Below are 12,316 nucleotides of genomic sequence, written 5' to 3' on the forward strand. Positions count from 1 at the left end.
AGGGGCGGCCGCAGCGCCGCCGCGGGACAGGGCGAGCGCGGACCCTGCCGACAGCCCAAGCCGCGGCTGCCTCGAAGACTCGGCCCCGCCGCCGTCGCCGCCGCCCGCACCCCCCGGCCAGCCGAGCCGCGCACCTCAGCCACAGGTCGCACGGAGCCGCGGGCGCCGCGGCGGGAGCCGGCGCGAGGCGCTGAGGCGCCGCCGCGGGGCAGGAGCCGGAGCCGGCGGCGCGCGGGCTCGACCGGCCCAGCCGCGGCGCCCGCCCGGCCGCCGAGCGAGCGAGCGAGCGGGCGTGGGCTGGCGCGGCAATGTGCCCGGAGGAGCGCGGCGCCACGGGGCTGGGCGAGCTCCGCTCCTGGTGGGAGGTGCCGGCCATCGCGCACTTCTGCTCGCTCTTCTGCACCGCCTGCTGCCTGCCGGACTTCGAGATCGAGGTGAGCGGCGGGGCCGGGCTGGAGGTCAGGACGGTGTCGTGAGGGAGGGGGCCGGGGCCGGGGCCGCCGGCGAGTCCGGGCGGCGCTCCCCGTACCGCCGGTACGTCTGGCGGGGCGCCCGCTTGCGGTCAGGGGTCGAGCTTGCTTTTGTCAGGGCCGCCAGGGAGCCTGGCGGGCGGGCGGGAGGCGCCGCGAGCTTCCTCGGGGCCGGGCCAGGGCCGCCGGGAGCTCGTCCCTCCCCAGCGAGGCGGCGGCGCCCAGCCGCCAACTCCGGACGGGGGGGGGGGGCTCCCGGGGCCTCGGGGAAAGTCTGGCGCCACGTCTTCCCGCCGCGCCCGGCCCAGTCCGGCCCCGGGGGGGGGGGGTCGGTGGGGAGGGCGCGGGGCTGGAAACTTGCACGGCTTTTGTGTTGTGGTGGTTGTTGTGTTGTCCTGTTGTTGTGTTGTTGATGTTGTTGTGTTGATGTTTCCCCCTCCCCCCCCCCCCCGGCTCTGCGCCCGGCCCGGCGTGGGAAGCCGCGCTCCCGGGGCCGGGGAGGCGAGCTCCGGCCGGGAGAAGCGGGGTTCCAGGCGCCAGCGGCTGGAGCTCCCGCGGAGCGCGGGACAATGCGATGCGGGCTGCCTCTAGCGGAGGGGGAAGGGGGGGGAGGAAGAAGAGGGGGAGGAGGAGGAAGGAGGGGGAGAGGGGAAGGGGGCTGTGGTACCTAACGACTTTCCCTCTTCTCGGTGGGAGCCCCATCACTAGAATCCGGGCAGCCGAGGCTCGCGAGCCTGAAGTCCGCAGGAGGGATGGATGGTTGGATGGATGGATGGTTGAATGGTTGGTTGGTTGGTTTTCTGACAGTTACTCCCGAATGTTCTGAATTTCCTTAGTGGGTCAGCAGAAAAAAAAACACCCCGACGACGGCCAGCGAATCAGGGCTGCGTCTCTCCGTGGAGGCCTCCGGGCCCAGCACCCAGTACCCCCTCCTTGGGCTCCAAGGGACCTTGGCGAGGACGCTGCGTCAGGAGAGCCTTTGGGGGGAAACGGCCCGGGTCCCCGGGTCCCCCGTTTACCCCATTTTGTGGATGGAAAAGGAGAGGTCGGCTCATTTCAGCCTGAAGACAGCCATGCTCCCAGCAGCCTGGGAATGATTTGTCCTGGGTCCTACACGTGTGTGGCTTCTGAGTTTTAGCGGGCTCACTTCCTAAAGAGAAACGCAGATTGTTTGAAGAGGTCAAGTATATTTAAAGGAGAAATGAGAAGTGATTGTAGCTTACACAGTGACTGGTGCAGACACCCGAAGTGACTGTCTTCTAATTCTAGTCTTCCTTGGGAATAACTTTTTTCTTTTCACTTAAAATATATGCAATTTGAAAAACACCTCAGATACCTATTTAGATTCCAACATGTACGCCCTGTAAGTATTCTTCACACATCTTTTTCTTTGGAGACGTTAGGTAACCTACTTACTTAACGCTCTGGTTCTTGTATCTCTATCGTAGATCATGTGTATTTATTTTGATATGCCCCCCTTTGTGTGTGTGCGTGTACGTGTGTGCACGTGTGCATGTGTACGCACACCCCTGAGCTGCTGCTTTTTTGGGGGGGGGCTCAAGGCTTGTATTCTACCCCTAAGCCACAGCTCCATTTCTGACTTTTGGTATTTATTGGAGATAAGACTCTTCTCACAGACTTTTCTGAGCAGGCTGCTTCAAACCATGATCCTCAGATCTCAGCCACGTGAGGAGCTAGGATGATGGGCGATATGGCTATGTTTTAAGTAAAAAAAAAATTTTCAAAAGTTGAGAAATGTTGAATTAGTTGTCTACCAAACTTGACTCAACTGTGAAGAACTGAGGACACTAATCAGTTTTGATTCAGTATAATTGATTTTCATTTTTCTTAGGTAATTAAAAAATATCAAATAGTTTATTGGCCTGACTGTTTAAGAAAAAAAATCTGGCTGGGAATGTGGTTTAGTAGTAGAGTGCTTGCCTAGAATACATGAAGTCCTGTGTTCAATTCTTCAGCACCACATAAAACAGAAAAAGCCGGAAGTGGTGCTTTGGCTCAAATGGTAGAGTGCTAAGTCTTGAGCAAAAAGAAGCTCAGGGACAGTGCTCAGGCCCTGAGTTCAAGCCCAGAACTGGCAAAGAAAAAAAGAAAAGATTCCTAGGTTAGGTCCTAGGCCCTACAGTGGTAATGTACAGCAACTTGAAAAGATAGAAATGGTGGGCTGGGAAGGTGGCTCAGTGGTAGAGCACTTGCCTTGCATGCCTGAGGCCCTGGGTTCGATTCCTCAGCACCACATAAGCAAAAAGAAAAAAGCCAAAGTGGTGCTGTGGCTCAAGTGGTAGAGCGCTAGCCTTGAGCTGAAGAGCTGAGGGACAGCAGCCAGGCCCAGAGTTCAGGCCCCACGACCAGACCCCCCCCCAAAAAAAAAAAAAAAAGATAGAAATGGTGAATAATACCAGGTAGAAGTTGGATATCATTTCTTCTCTAATGGGGGCTTGAACTCACAGCCTCTCAATTTCCTTGCTCACTGCTGGAGCTCCAACATTTGAGCTCTGCCTCCAGGCTGGCTTTAAAATTTTTTTGGTGTCATTCTTGTGGTTTGAATTCAGGGCCTTGGTGCTGTCCCTGAACTTTTGTGCTCAAGGCTAGCACTCTGCCACTTGAGTCAAGGCTCACCTTCAGGCTTTTTGGTGGTTAATTGGAGGTAAGAGTCCTACAGACTTTTTCATGCCCTGATTAGCTTTTAACCAGAATCCTCAGATCTCAGCCTCCAGAGTAGCTAACATGCCAGCCTGGCATGGTTATAGGAGAAAAGAGTCTACCACTGGAGCCACAGCGCCACTTCTGGCTTTTCCTGTGTATGTGGAACCGAGGAGTTGAACCCAGGGCTTCATGCATGGTAGGCAAGCGCTCTACCACTGAGCCAACTTCCCAGCCTGTGTTTTGTTTTGTTTTATTTTATTTTAAAGGAAGCCAGTTTTCACCTGTGGGACAGATCTCTTCCTCTCTTTTTAACTCTTGATCACCACCTGGCTGAACATTTGGATTTGTAGAATCCTCAAGGATTCTTTTTTTTTTTTTTTTTGGGGGTCCGGTCGTGGGGCCTGAACTCTGGGCCTAGGTGCTGTCCCTCAGCTCTTCAGCTCAAGGCTAGCGCTCTACCACTTGAGCCACAGTGCCACTCCCGGCTTTTTTCTTTTTGCTTATGTGGTGCTGAGGAATAGAACCCAGGGCCTCAGGCATGCAAGGCAAGCGCTCTACCACTGAGCCACCTTCCCAGCCCTGAAGGGCTGATGTTTTTATATTGGCATGCTAAAAATATTTTTACTTCAGCCTTGAATATAGAGGATTTCTTCAGGAAAGGCAACATACTTTTTTTTTTTCCTGGTGCTGGGAGCTGGGAGATTGGACACATGGTCTCATGCTAGCAAGGCTTCTACCATTAAACTCCTTAGCCTCTTATCATTTGGAGATTTTTTTTTTTTTTTGGTTGATCATGGGGCTTTGAACTGTGGGACTGGGTGCTGCCCCTGTGTTAAAGGCTAGCGCTCTACCACATTGAGCCACAGCACCACTTACTGTTTTCTGGTGGTTAATTGGAGATAAGAGTCTCAGAGACTTTTCTGCTCAGGTTGGCTTTGAACTGTGATCCTCAGATCTCAGCCTCCTAAATAGCTAAGATTACAGGCGTGAGCCACCAGCACCTGGCTTGGAGATATATCTAAGGACTTCAATGTTTCTGTGCCCTAAATAAAGTGTTTGTAATCATCAGTCCAGAAATCTGTGAGTGTGCGGTTAATGATCCTTTACATTGTTTAACTGTGGTTTAAAAAATAATAACATAAAATTGCCAGGTGGTAGTGGCTCACGCCTGTAATCCTAGCTACTCAAGAGGCCAAGATCTGAGGATAGTGATTCAAAGCCAGCTGGGGTAGAAAGTCCGTGCAACTCTTATCTCCAATAAACTATTTTAGAAAAGGGGGGCAGAGGCTAGAAGTAGAGCTTCGACTCAAGTAATAAAGAGTCCTGACCTCAAGCAAAAGAAGGTTAGGGATAATTGCCTGGGCCTTGAGTTCAAGTCCCAGTATGGGCACACATACAATTGCATAAAATTATATATAAAGCTTGAATATTATAGCAAAAAAACGTAAAAATTTGAAATAACCCACTATCAGCCATGAGATTAAGAACTTGTAACATTGTAGCTTATTGCATATTTATAAGTTTCTAAATATATTCACAATGTATTTGTGTCATATAGTAGGGATTTTTTCAGAGGAGACTGAAGTATTCGGGTGGTTAAGACAGTGGATTAGTGACACTGAATTAAATCATTGGCATCATTAAGTACCTACTATGTGCTTTATATAGAAGTAGATAATATTAGTTAGGCTCATAACTGTCCTGTCAGAAGATTGGCAGTTAATAAGTAGTTCAGAGCAGGGTGCTGGTGGTTCATGTCTGTAATCCTAGCTACTCTGGAGGCTGAGATTTGTGGATGTCGATTCAAAGACAGTCCTGGCATGATAGTCCCTGAGACTCTTACCTTCAGTGTACCACCAGAAAACTGGAACTGTGGAACAAGTGGTAGAGCGCTGGCTAGAGCTAAAGAGCTGAGGGACAGCGCCCATGCCCAGAATTCAAGCCCCAAGACCGACCAGAAAAAGAAAAAAGTAGCTCAGAGCCACAATTGTTTGTTTATTTTTTGTTCATGGGGCTTGGGTGCTATCCCTGAGCTTTTGTGCTCAAAGCTAGTGCTCTACCACTTTGAGCCACAGCTCTACTTCTGATTTTGGGGTGGTTAATTGGTGATAAGAGTTGCATAGACTTCTCTGCTTAGGCTGGCTTCAAACTGTGATCCTCAAATCTCATTCTTCTGAGGAGCTAGGATTATAGGCGTGAGCCACCTAGCTTGTTGCCCAGCTTGTATTCTATTTAATCTAGCATGTAATTGCTTAATATTTTAGTGGTTAGGTTGGCTAAGTTTTGTTGACTCCAAAGAGAAAAGTTAATTGGTCTCTTCTTCAGAGATTTAGCACTTTCCCCTAACCAAGTAGTCTTCTCAGAAACTAGTGCCTTACTTGATAAGGGAGATTTTTCAGTGGTCTGATCCGAGGGAACTGGAAATGTTCATGTAGAATCATTTATGTAGTTCTTATGGTAGCAGGATAATGAAAATTAATTGATTGCTTTCTTGTATCTTTTAATGAGCTTCTTGCCTTTGAGAACCTAATCTTTAGCTTTGCTGTGTCTCTTTCTAGTTCTTTCTTCTTTTTTGGTTAGTACTGTGGCTTGAAGTCTGGGCCTTGAATCTTACTAGGCTTTTTTGTTCATGGCTGGCTTTCTATCTGTGGAGCTGGTGAATTGGAGATAAAAGTCTCTTGAACTTTTCTGCTGGTGTGTCTGGTTAGCTTGTAACCTTGATTCTCAGCCGGCAGCTTCTTGAGTAACTAAGGGTTATATTTGTGAGTCACTGGTTGGTGTTGGGCTCTGATTGTGGTTTTATGTGGTTTAAAGTCCCTTACCTAACCCGCATGATCACCTGGGTATAATATGCTGAGTCTTGAATGTTATACTTGGTGTTTCCTTGGATTAACTCCTTACTGGGAGCACAAGCCATGAATTTACACATTAAAATAAGTACTGAATGTGGCTAAGTGGTAGAGTGCTTGCCTAGTGTGCATGAAGTTCTAGGTTCCACTCCTCAGTTCCACATACACAGAAAAAGCCAGAAGTAGTGTTGTGGCTCAAGTGGTAGAGAGCAAAAGCTGCTCAGGGACAGTGCCCAGGCTCTTGAGTTCAAGCCCCAACCTGGCTCCTCCCTTCCCCCCCCCCAAAAGACTAAAGGTTAGGAGGAACTTAAAAATACAATCAACAGTTCCTAAACATGGTGCCAAAGGATGGGTGGTAGATTTTTGAGTTTGTATACTTATACACAATCTGCTGGCAGTGTGTTTGTGGTTTAACATTTTAATCAATTCTGAAGGAGGTTCTTCAATCAAAGGTTTAAGAGGCCTCAACTACAGGAAATAATAAGTTAGCCCTGATTAGGGTATTCATTTCATGATGACTAGATGTAGTGGACTGAGTGAGGAAACATGTATTTTTTTTTTTTCCTGGCAGGACTAGGGATCAAGAAAGAAGGTCTCTAGTGTACTAGACAGGCAGGTGTTGTACTGTTGAACTACACTCCCAGGAAACTATTTTAATTGAAACATACTGGCCTTTGTTTTTGTATTGGTGCTGGGTACTATCTTTGAGCTTTTCTTGCTCAAGGCTGGTGCTGTAACACCTGAGCCTCACAGACTTTCCTGCCTGGGCTGACTTTGAACTATGATCCTCAGATCTCAGCCTGCTTTGTAGCTAGGATTGCAGGCATGAACTACCAGAGCCCAGGTGTCCTGTCCTGTCTTGTCTCTGTCTTTCTCCTCTCTTTCCTCTTTCCCCTCCCTCTCTCTTCCCTCCCTCCCTCCTTCCCTTCCTTCCTCTCTCCCCCTCTCTTCCCTTTCTTTCCTTTGTTCTTTTGTGTATGCTGGTACTGGAGCTTGAGCACTGTCCCTTAGTCTTTGGCCACAGCTGGCACGCCACCACTTGAGCACAGCTCTACTTCATGGTTTTTGGTAGTTAATTGGAGATGGGTCTCACAGACTTCCCTGTCCTGGCTGGCTTTGAACCATTATTCTCAGGCCTTAGCCTCATGGGTAGCTAGGATTATAGGCATGAGCCACCAGTACCTGGCCAGAAGATCTTTTTTAAGCCTTCTACTGAAACTGAGTACAGGGGCAAGATCATGTTTCTTCTTTTCTTCTCTCTCTTGCATGGGCTCTCTCTCTCTCTGTCTCTCTGTCTCTCTGTCTCTCTCTCTCTCTCTCTCTCTCTCTCTCTCTCATTCTCTCTCATTCTCTTCCTCCCTCCCCTCCCCTCATCTCTCCCTCCCCTCATCTCCCTGACCCCTCCCCTCTCTCCTGTCCCCCTATCCCTGAGCTCATTTGCTCAAGGCTAGCTATCTTCCACAAGGTGCTAGTGGCTCACACCTGTAATACTCAGGAGGTTAAGATCTGAGGATCAAAGTTTGAAACTAGCCCAGGCAGGAAAGTCTGGGAGACTCTTACCTCCAGTGAACCACCAGAAAACCAGAATGGTAGAGCTCTAGCCTTAGGCAAAAAAGATCAAGACAGTGTGGGAGGCCCAGAGTTTAGAAGCTTCACAATTGATTTTTAAAAAAAAGGACTCCTGGACTCTCCTGCCTGAGGCTAGCTTTGAACTGCCATCCTCAGTTCTTAGATTTCTGAATAACTAGGATGATAAGCATGAGCCACCAGCATCCAGCTGAGTTCCTATTTCTTTGGTTGTTGTTGTGGTGGTTAGTCTTGGGGCTTGAACTCAGGACCTGGGGCACTGTCTCTGAGCTCTTCAGCTCAAGGTGAGCATTTTTTACCACTTGAGCCACAGCACCACTTCAGGTTTTCTGGTGGTTCCTTGGAGATCAGAGTTTCATGGAGGGGCTGGGAATGTGGCTTAGTGGTACAGTGCTCGCCCAGCATGCATGAAGCCCTGGTTCACCTCCTCAGTACCACACACAGAAAAGCTGGAAGTGGTTCTGTGGCTTAAGTGGTAGAGCGCTAGCCTTGTGCCAAAGAAGTTCAGGGACAGTGTCCAGACCCTGAGTTCAAGTCCCAGGACTGGCAAAAATAAAAGTCTCATGGACTTCCCTGCCTGGGCTGGCTTTGAACTGTGATCTTCAGACCTCTGACTCCTGAGTAGCTAGGATTATAGCGGGGAGAGTTGATGTTTCTTTCAGCAAATATTTATAAAGCATCCTTTGTGTGTTAGGCAGGTCGAGTAGGTGCTGGTGTGAAACTTGTAAACACAACACAAAAATAACTGCCTTCTTTTTCGTGGAGTGAGCCAGATAATAAGCAAATCAGTAAATCCTGGATGAAGTCTGTCAACGGGTTGTAAGAAATAAAGCCCAGCCGGGCACACAGAGCGAGGCCCATCCCTTAGTCACTGTAGTTTAATTTATGGTGCTGCTCCTCACTAAAAGGTGTATCTGGCCCCAAATAGCATTGCTGAGGAAAGAATCACAAAGATCCTGAGCCTGTTCCTTTTTTTTTTTTTTTTTTTTTGCCAGTCCTAGGCCTTGATCTCAGGGCCTGGGCTCTGTCCCTGAGCCGCTCTCTGCTACTTGAGACACAGAGCCATTTTTGGCCTTTTCTGTGTATGTGGTACTGAGAAATCAAACCCAGGGCTTCATGCATGCTAGGCAGGCACTCTACCACTGAGCCACCTCCTCGGCCTAGACCATTGCTCTTTTAACAGTAAGAACTACTGAGAAAGACACTGAGCCCATGTTTTCGACAGATGTGGACTAGTGTTTGCTAGAGGCTAATATGAAGACGGAACAACAAAAAAGCAATGAACAGCACCCAGTGAAAAATGAAAATATATGAGGGTGGGTGACACCGCTCTCTGAAGAGGTCTCAGTTTCATACATGAGGTTGCAGCATGGAGGATAGGCAAGCCACAAACTAGACCTGGGTTTTATTTGTGGTTCTATGTACGAGGATCTCAAATACAACAGAACAAAGAAGAGTGAAAGAAGGGCAAAAGATAGTTTTAAGACATTTATCCTCCAGAATTCCTCACAATTTTAGGTCTAATTGAGGGAAAGGTTAATCTTTAAGCCTCAGAAGCTATTTTAAAAGTAATTTGGACATTGAACAGAAAGAAGAAATCCCTAGTTCAGATGCGCCGAGGATGGATTTGTAGGTTTCATTTGGTAGATCGTTACTTGGTGGTACAGATCCTGACCAGGGTTCGCCACCATGCTTGTTATGCATGCTCAAAAACACTCCTAAAATCACGGAATTTTGGGTCTGTGAAATACCTAGAGTTCATCTAACATAAAATTCTTGCACGGATGAGCCATCTGAAACCCAGACTCAATGGCAGAGAGATGACCTGCAGTCCAGTTGTGGTTCCTTTTCAGAGTGAGCTCAGGGACAGGGCATGTGGCAGAATGGTGCATGTGCTATGGGAGCCCTGAAAGAAAGGGTGTCACACAGCTAGATGGAAACCCAGTTGCCTGGCGGCGCCCTCCCACCCTCGCGTCTCTGCGCTGCACATGCGTGTTTCTTGTGCTTGGCCAGTCCTCATTCTGGACCCTTAGCACACCAGGAATCTAGCCCTGAGCCTCACCTGGTCATAGGGCAGATGGTTGCTTGTACTGAGCCGCCCAGTTGTATTTTAGGCTGTCCTGATAGTGTTCCACAAAATTAAGCAAGACAGAATTTACATCCCTGTAATTTACATCCCCAGATGCCAACATGAGATGTCCTTGGGGGTGGGGGACTGGTGCACACCGAGGAGTGTCCCTGGCTCTACACCACAAAACAGTGATCCCCTCCCTCCCATTCAAACTCTTCAGTATTCACATTTAGAGAAATTGAAGGAAGTTGCGAGGCTTCCAGATTTGCATGCTGTCAGCGGTTGTACAGGTCAGTAAACCTGGGAAACAGATGTTAGGTTTTATTCCTTTCTTGGGGAATCATTAAAGAAGCATGTTTTGGAGCAGTAGGGAGGGAGATGTGAAGCTGCCTGGCTCTTTCTATAAAGGCCTCTGCTGCAGGCTGGCTGCTTTGTGCTGTTGTAGCCTTGCGGCCATTGCCTGCCAGCACTCTTGTCAGCCCTGGAGCAGGTGCCCTGGTGGACCCGGGAGGGGGCTCAGCTCAGCTGCAACCAGGTCAAAAGTTCAGGACTTGAGTTGGAGAGAGAGAGAGAGAGAGGGAGAGAGAGAGAGAGAGAGAGAGTGTGCGCGCGCATGCATGTGCACATGTGATGGTGGTGATAATATGTGTTCCGGACACATAACACATTCATTTTCCCATCAGTTTCAAAATGACAGAACTCTAATAATCATTCATGATTTCTTGAATGTCAATGGGTTTCCAGGCAAAGATACCAAGGTGGTATCTACCATGGGTAGATGGTTTCTAGAGAGGATGGCATTGTGGTGGTGACCTAGGCAGCCTAGTGTACTTGTGCGAAGAGTTTGAGCTTCTTGAGGGAACATATTACAGAACATCAAGGCAGTGTTTTCCTCTTACCCGTTGCTCTTGTCTTTTCTGGAAGCACCTATCACCTAGTCTTGTCTGGGCTATTTCATTTGGTCCTTACAGATGAGTATTGAATCCAGGGTCTTGTAACTGCCAGGCAAGCATTCGCCCTCTGAGCCACAATGATGTTCTCTCTCTCTCAGCTGGGGTTAAGTCCTGAACCCCCTGCCTTTGTTTTCTCTTCACTCCATTTTTGTGTTCTTCTCCTGATGTCCTGGGACTTGCTCTGGGGTTGGTGGAGGAGGGGTAGAGTTCTGGCCTGCATTAAGGTGCTAAAATCCTAGAATTTGTGTGAAATCAGTTACTTTCACAGCCAAAAGCAGTGTTTTCTTAACAGAGCAAGTGACCCCTTACAGTAATGCTCTTGTGTGCTGTGTGGTATTTATGTATGCTGACTTGAAATTAGTATACAAAACTAGATGGAGGATAGTATTTATTTTCTCATTTAAAGTTCCTGATACCATGCGACCTTTATGAGATTTACATGGTGTCATTTTCTTGTATATCTTACACTGCAGTGGACAGCTTGTAACCTTGACAGGCAGCCCGCATTCCTTAGGCAGGTTTTCTGGAGTAATTGTGTGACTTGGCAGTAGGTAACCTGAACCTAACATGATAGCAGACTGCGCCTGGTCTTTCATGCCCCTCCGTCCATCCATAACATCCCCCCACCCCCCAAAAAAAGTGAAAATAGGGGAGTGATGGGGCCATGATGATCCTTTCTTCATATTTTAATGTTAAACTTTAAAGTCACCTCCAGATAATTCCCTCAGAGTAACTCACTTATAACTGAGAAACTTTTAAAGCTGGCTTGTTTGCTGTGTTTTCCCCCTTCTGACCAGTCCTTTTTAATGACTACTTTTTCCCTGAGTGTTAGTTCTATTAGGCACAATAAATAGCACACCAGGGATGGTGGATTTGCTTGACAAAGTCCGTTAAATTAACAGATCTACTTTAAATCCTTTCTTCCATTTTTATTGTGTGTTCTCTTTTCCCGAAAGATTGTTTGTAAATAATCCTACATATGGATAAGAATTTTTTTATTTCCTGGAGTCGTTTGGTACACCTTTATGGAGGGAAAGGTGTTCAAAGATTTCTCAGGTTGCCATAATGAGAAGTTTCCCACTCCTAGACTGATATAGATTTGAGTGAATATCTTACACATGTACTGATTTTTATCTATTGTTTCTGACCTTTCTTCTCAATCCCCGTGTGTTACAAATGGCACACAGACCAGCTTGCATCATGCTGGGATAAGTTGGGAAAAGGATCTACTTGACAGCCTCCTGACTGGAGTTTTCACATTAGTGATGGATAGATCCCATCTTTATTCCTGTACTTCCATTTCTGTAATATGCAACTTTTTTGGTCAGTTCTGGGGCTTGACTTGAGGGCCTGGGCACTGTCCCTGAGCTTTTTTTTTTTTTGCTCAAGGCTAACTCTCTACCACTTGAGCCATAGCACCACTTCCAGCTTTTTCTGTGTATGTGGTACTGAGGAATCAAACCCCAGGCTTCATGCATGGTATGCAAGCACTCTAACCACTGAGCCACATTCCCAGCCAATATGCAGCTTTTTAAAGTAAAAATGGAATTAAAAAATCTTTTTCTTGGGCTGGGAAGGTGGCTCAGTGGTAGAGTGCTTGTCTTGCAATGCATGAGGCCATGGATTTGATTCCTCAGCACCACATAAGCAAAAAGAAAAAAGCCGGAAGTGGCACTGTGGCTCAAGTGGTAGAGCGCTAGCCTTGAGCTGAAGAGCTGAGGG

General features: G+C 48.0%; 1 protein-coding gene across 1 annotated transcript in view; it reads left to right on the forward strand.

Annotated features, from left to right (window-relative positions):
• The first annotated feature begins 211 nt into the window (after positions 1-211).
• Positions 212-12,316, forward strand: part of LOC138829927 (hepatoma-derived growth factor-related protein 2-like) — a 76,390-nt gene continuing 64,285 nt past the window's right edge. The window contains exon 1 of the mRNA XM_070026440.1: positions 212-434. Coding sequence (XP_069882541.1) covers positions 309-434 — 126 coding nt within the window. The 5' untranslated portion in view covers positions 212-308. The remainder of the gene's footprint in view (positions 435-12,316) is intronic.

This window comes from Dipodomys merriami, unplaced genomic scaffold (genome assembly GCF_024711535.1).
Source record: "Dipodomys merriami isolate MVZ:Mamm:240054 unplaced genomic scaffold, mDipMer1.0.p SCAF_1790, whole genome shotgun sequence".
NCBI classification, from domain to species: Eukaryota; Metazoa; Chordata; class Mammalia; order Rodentia; family Heteromyidae; genus Dipodomys; species Dipodomys merriami.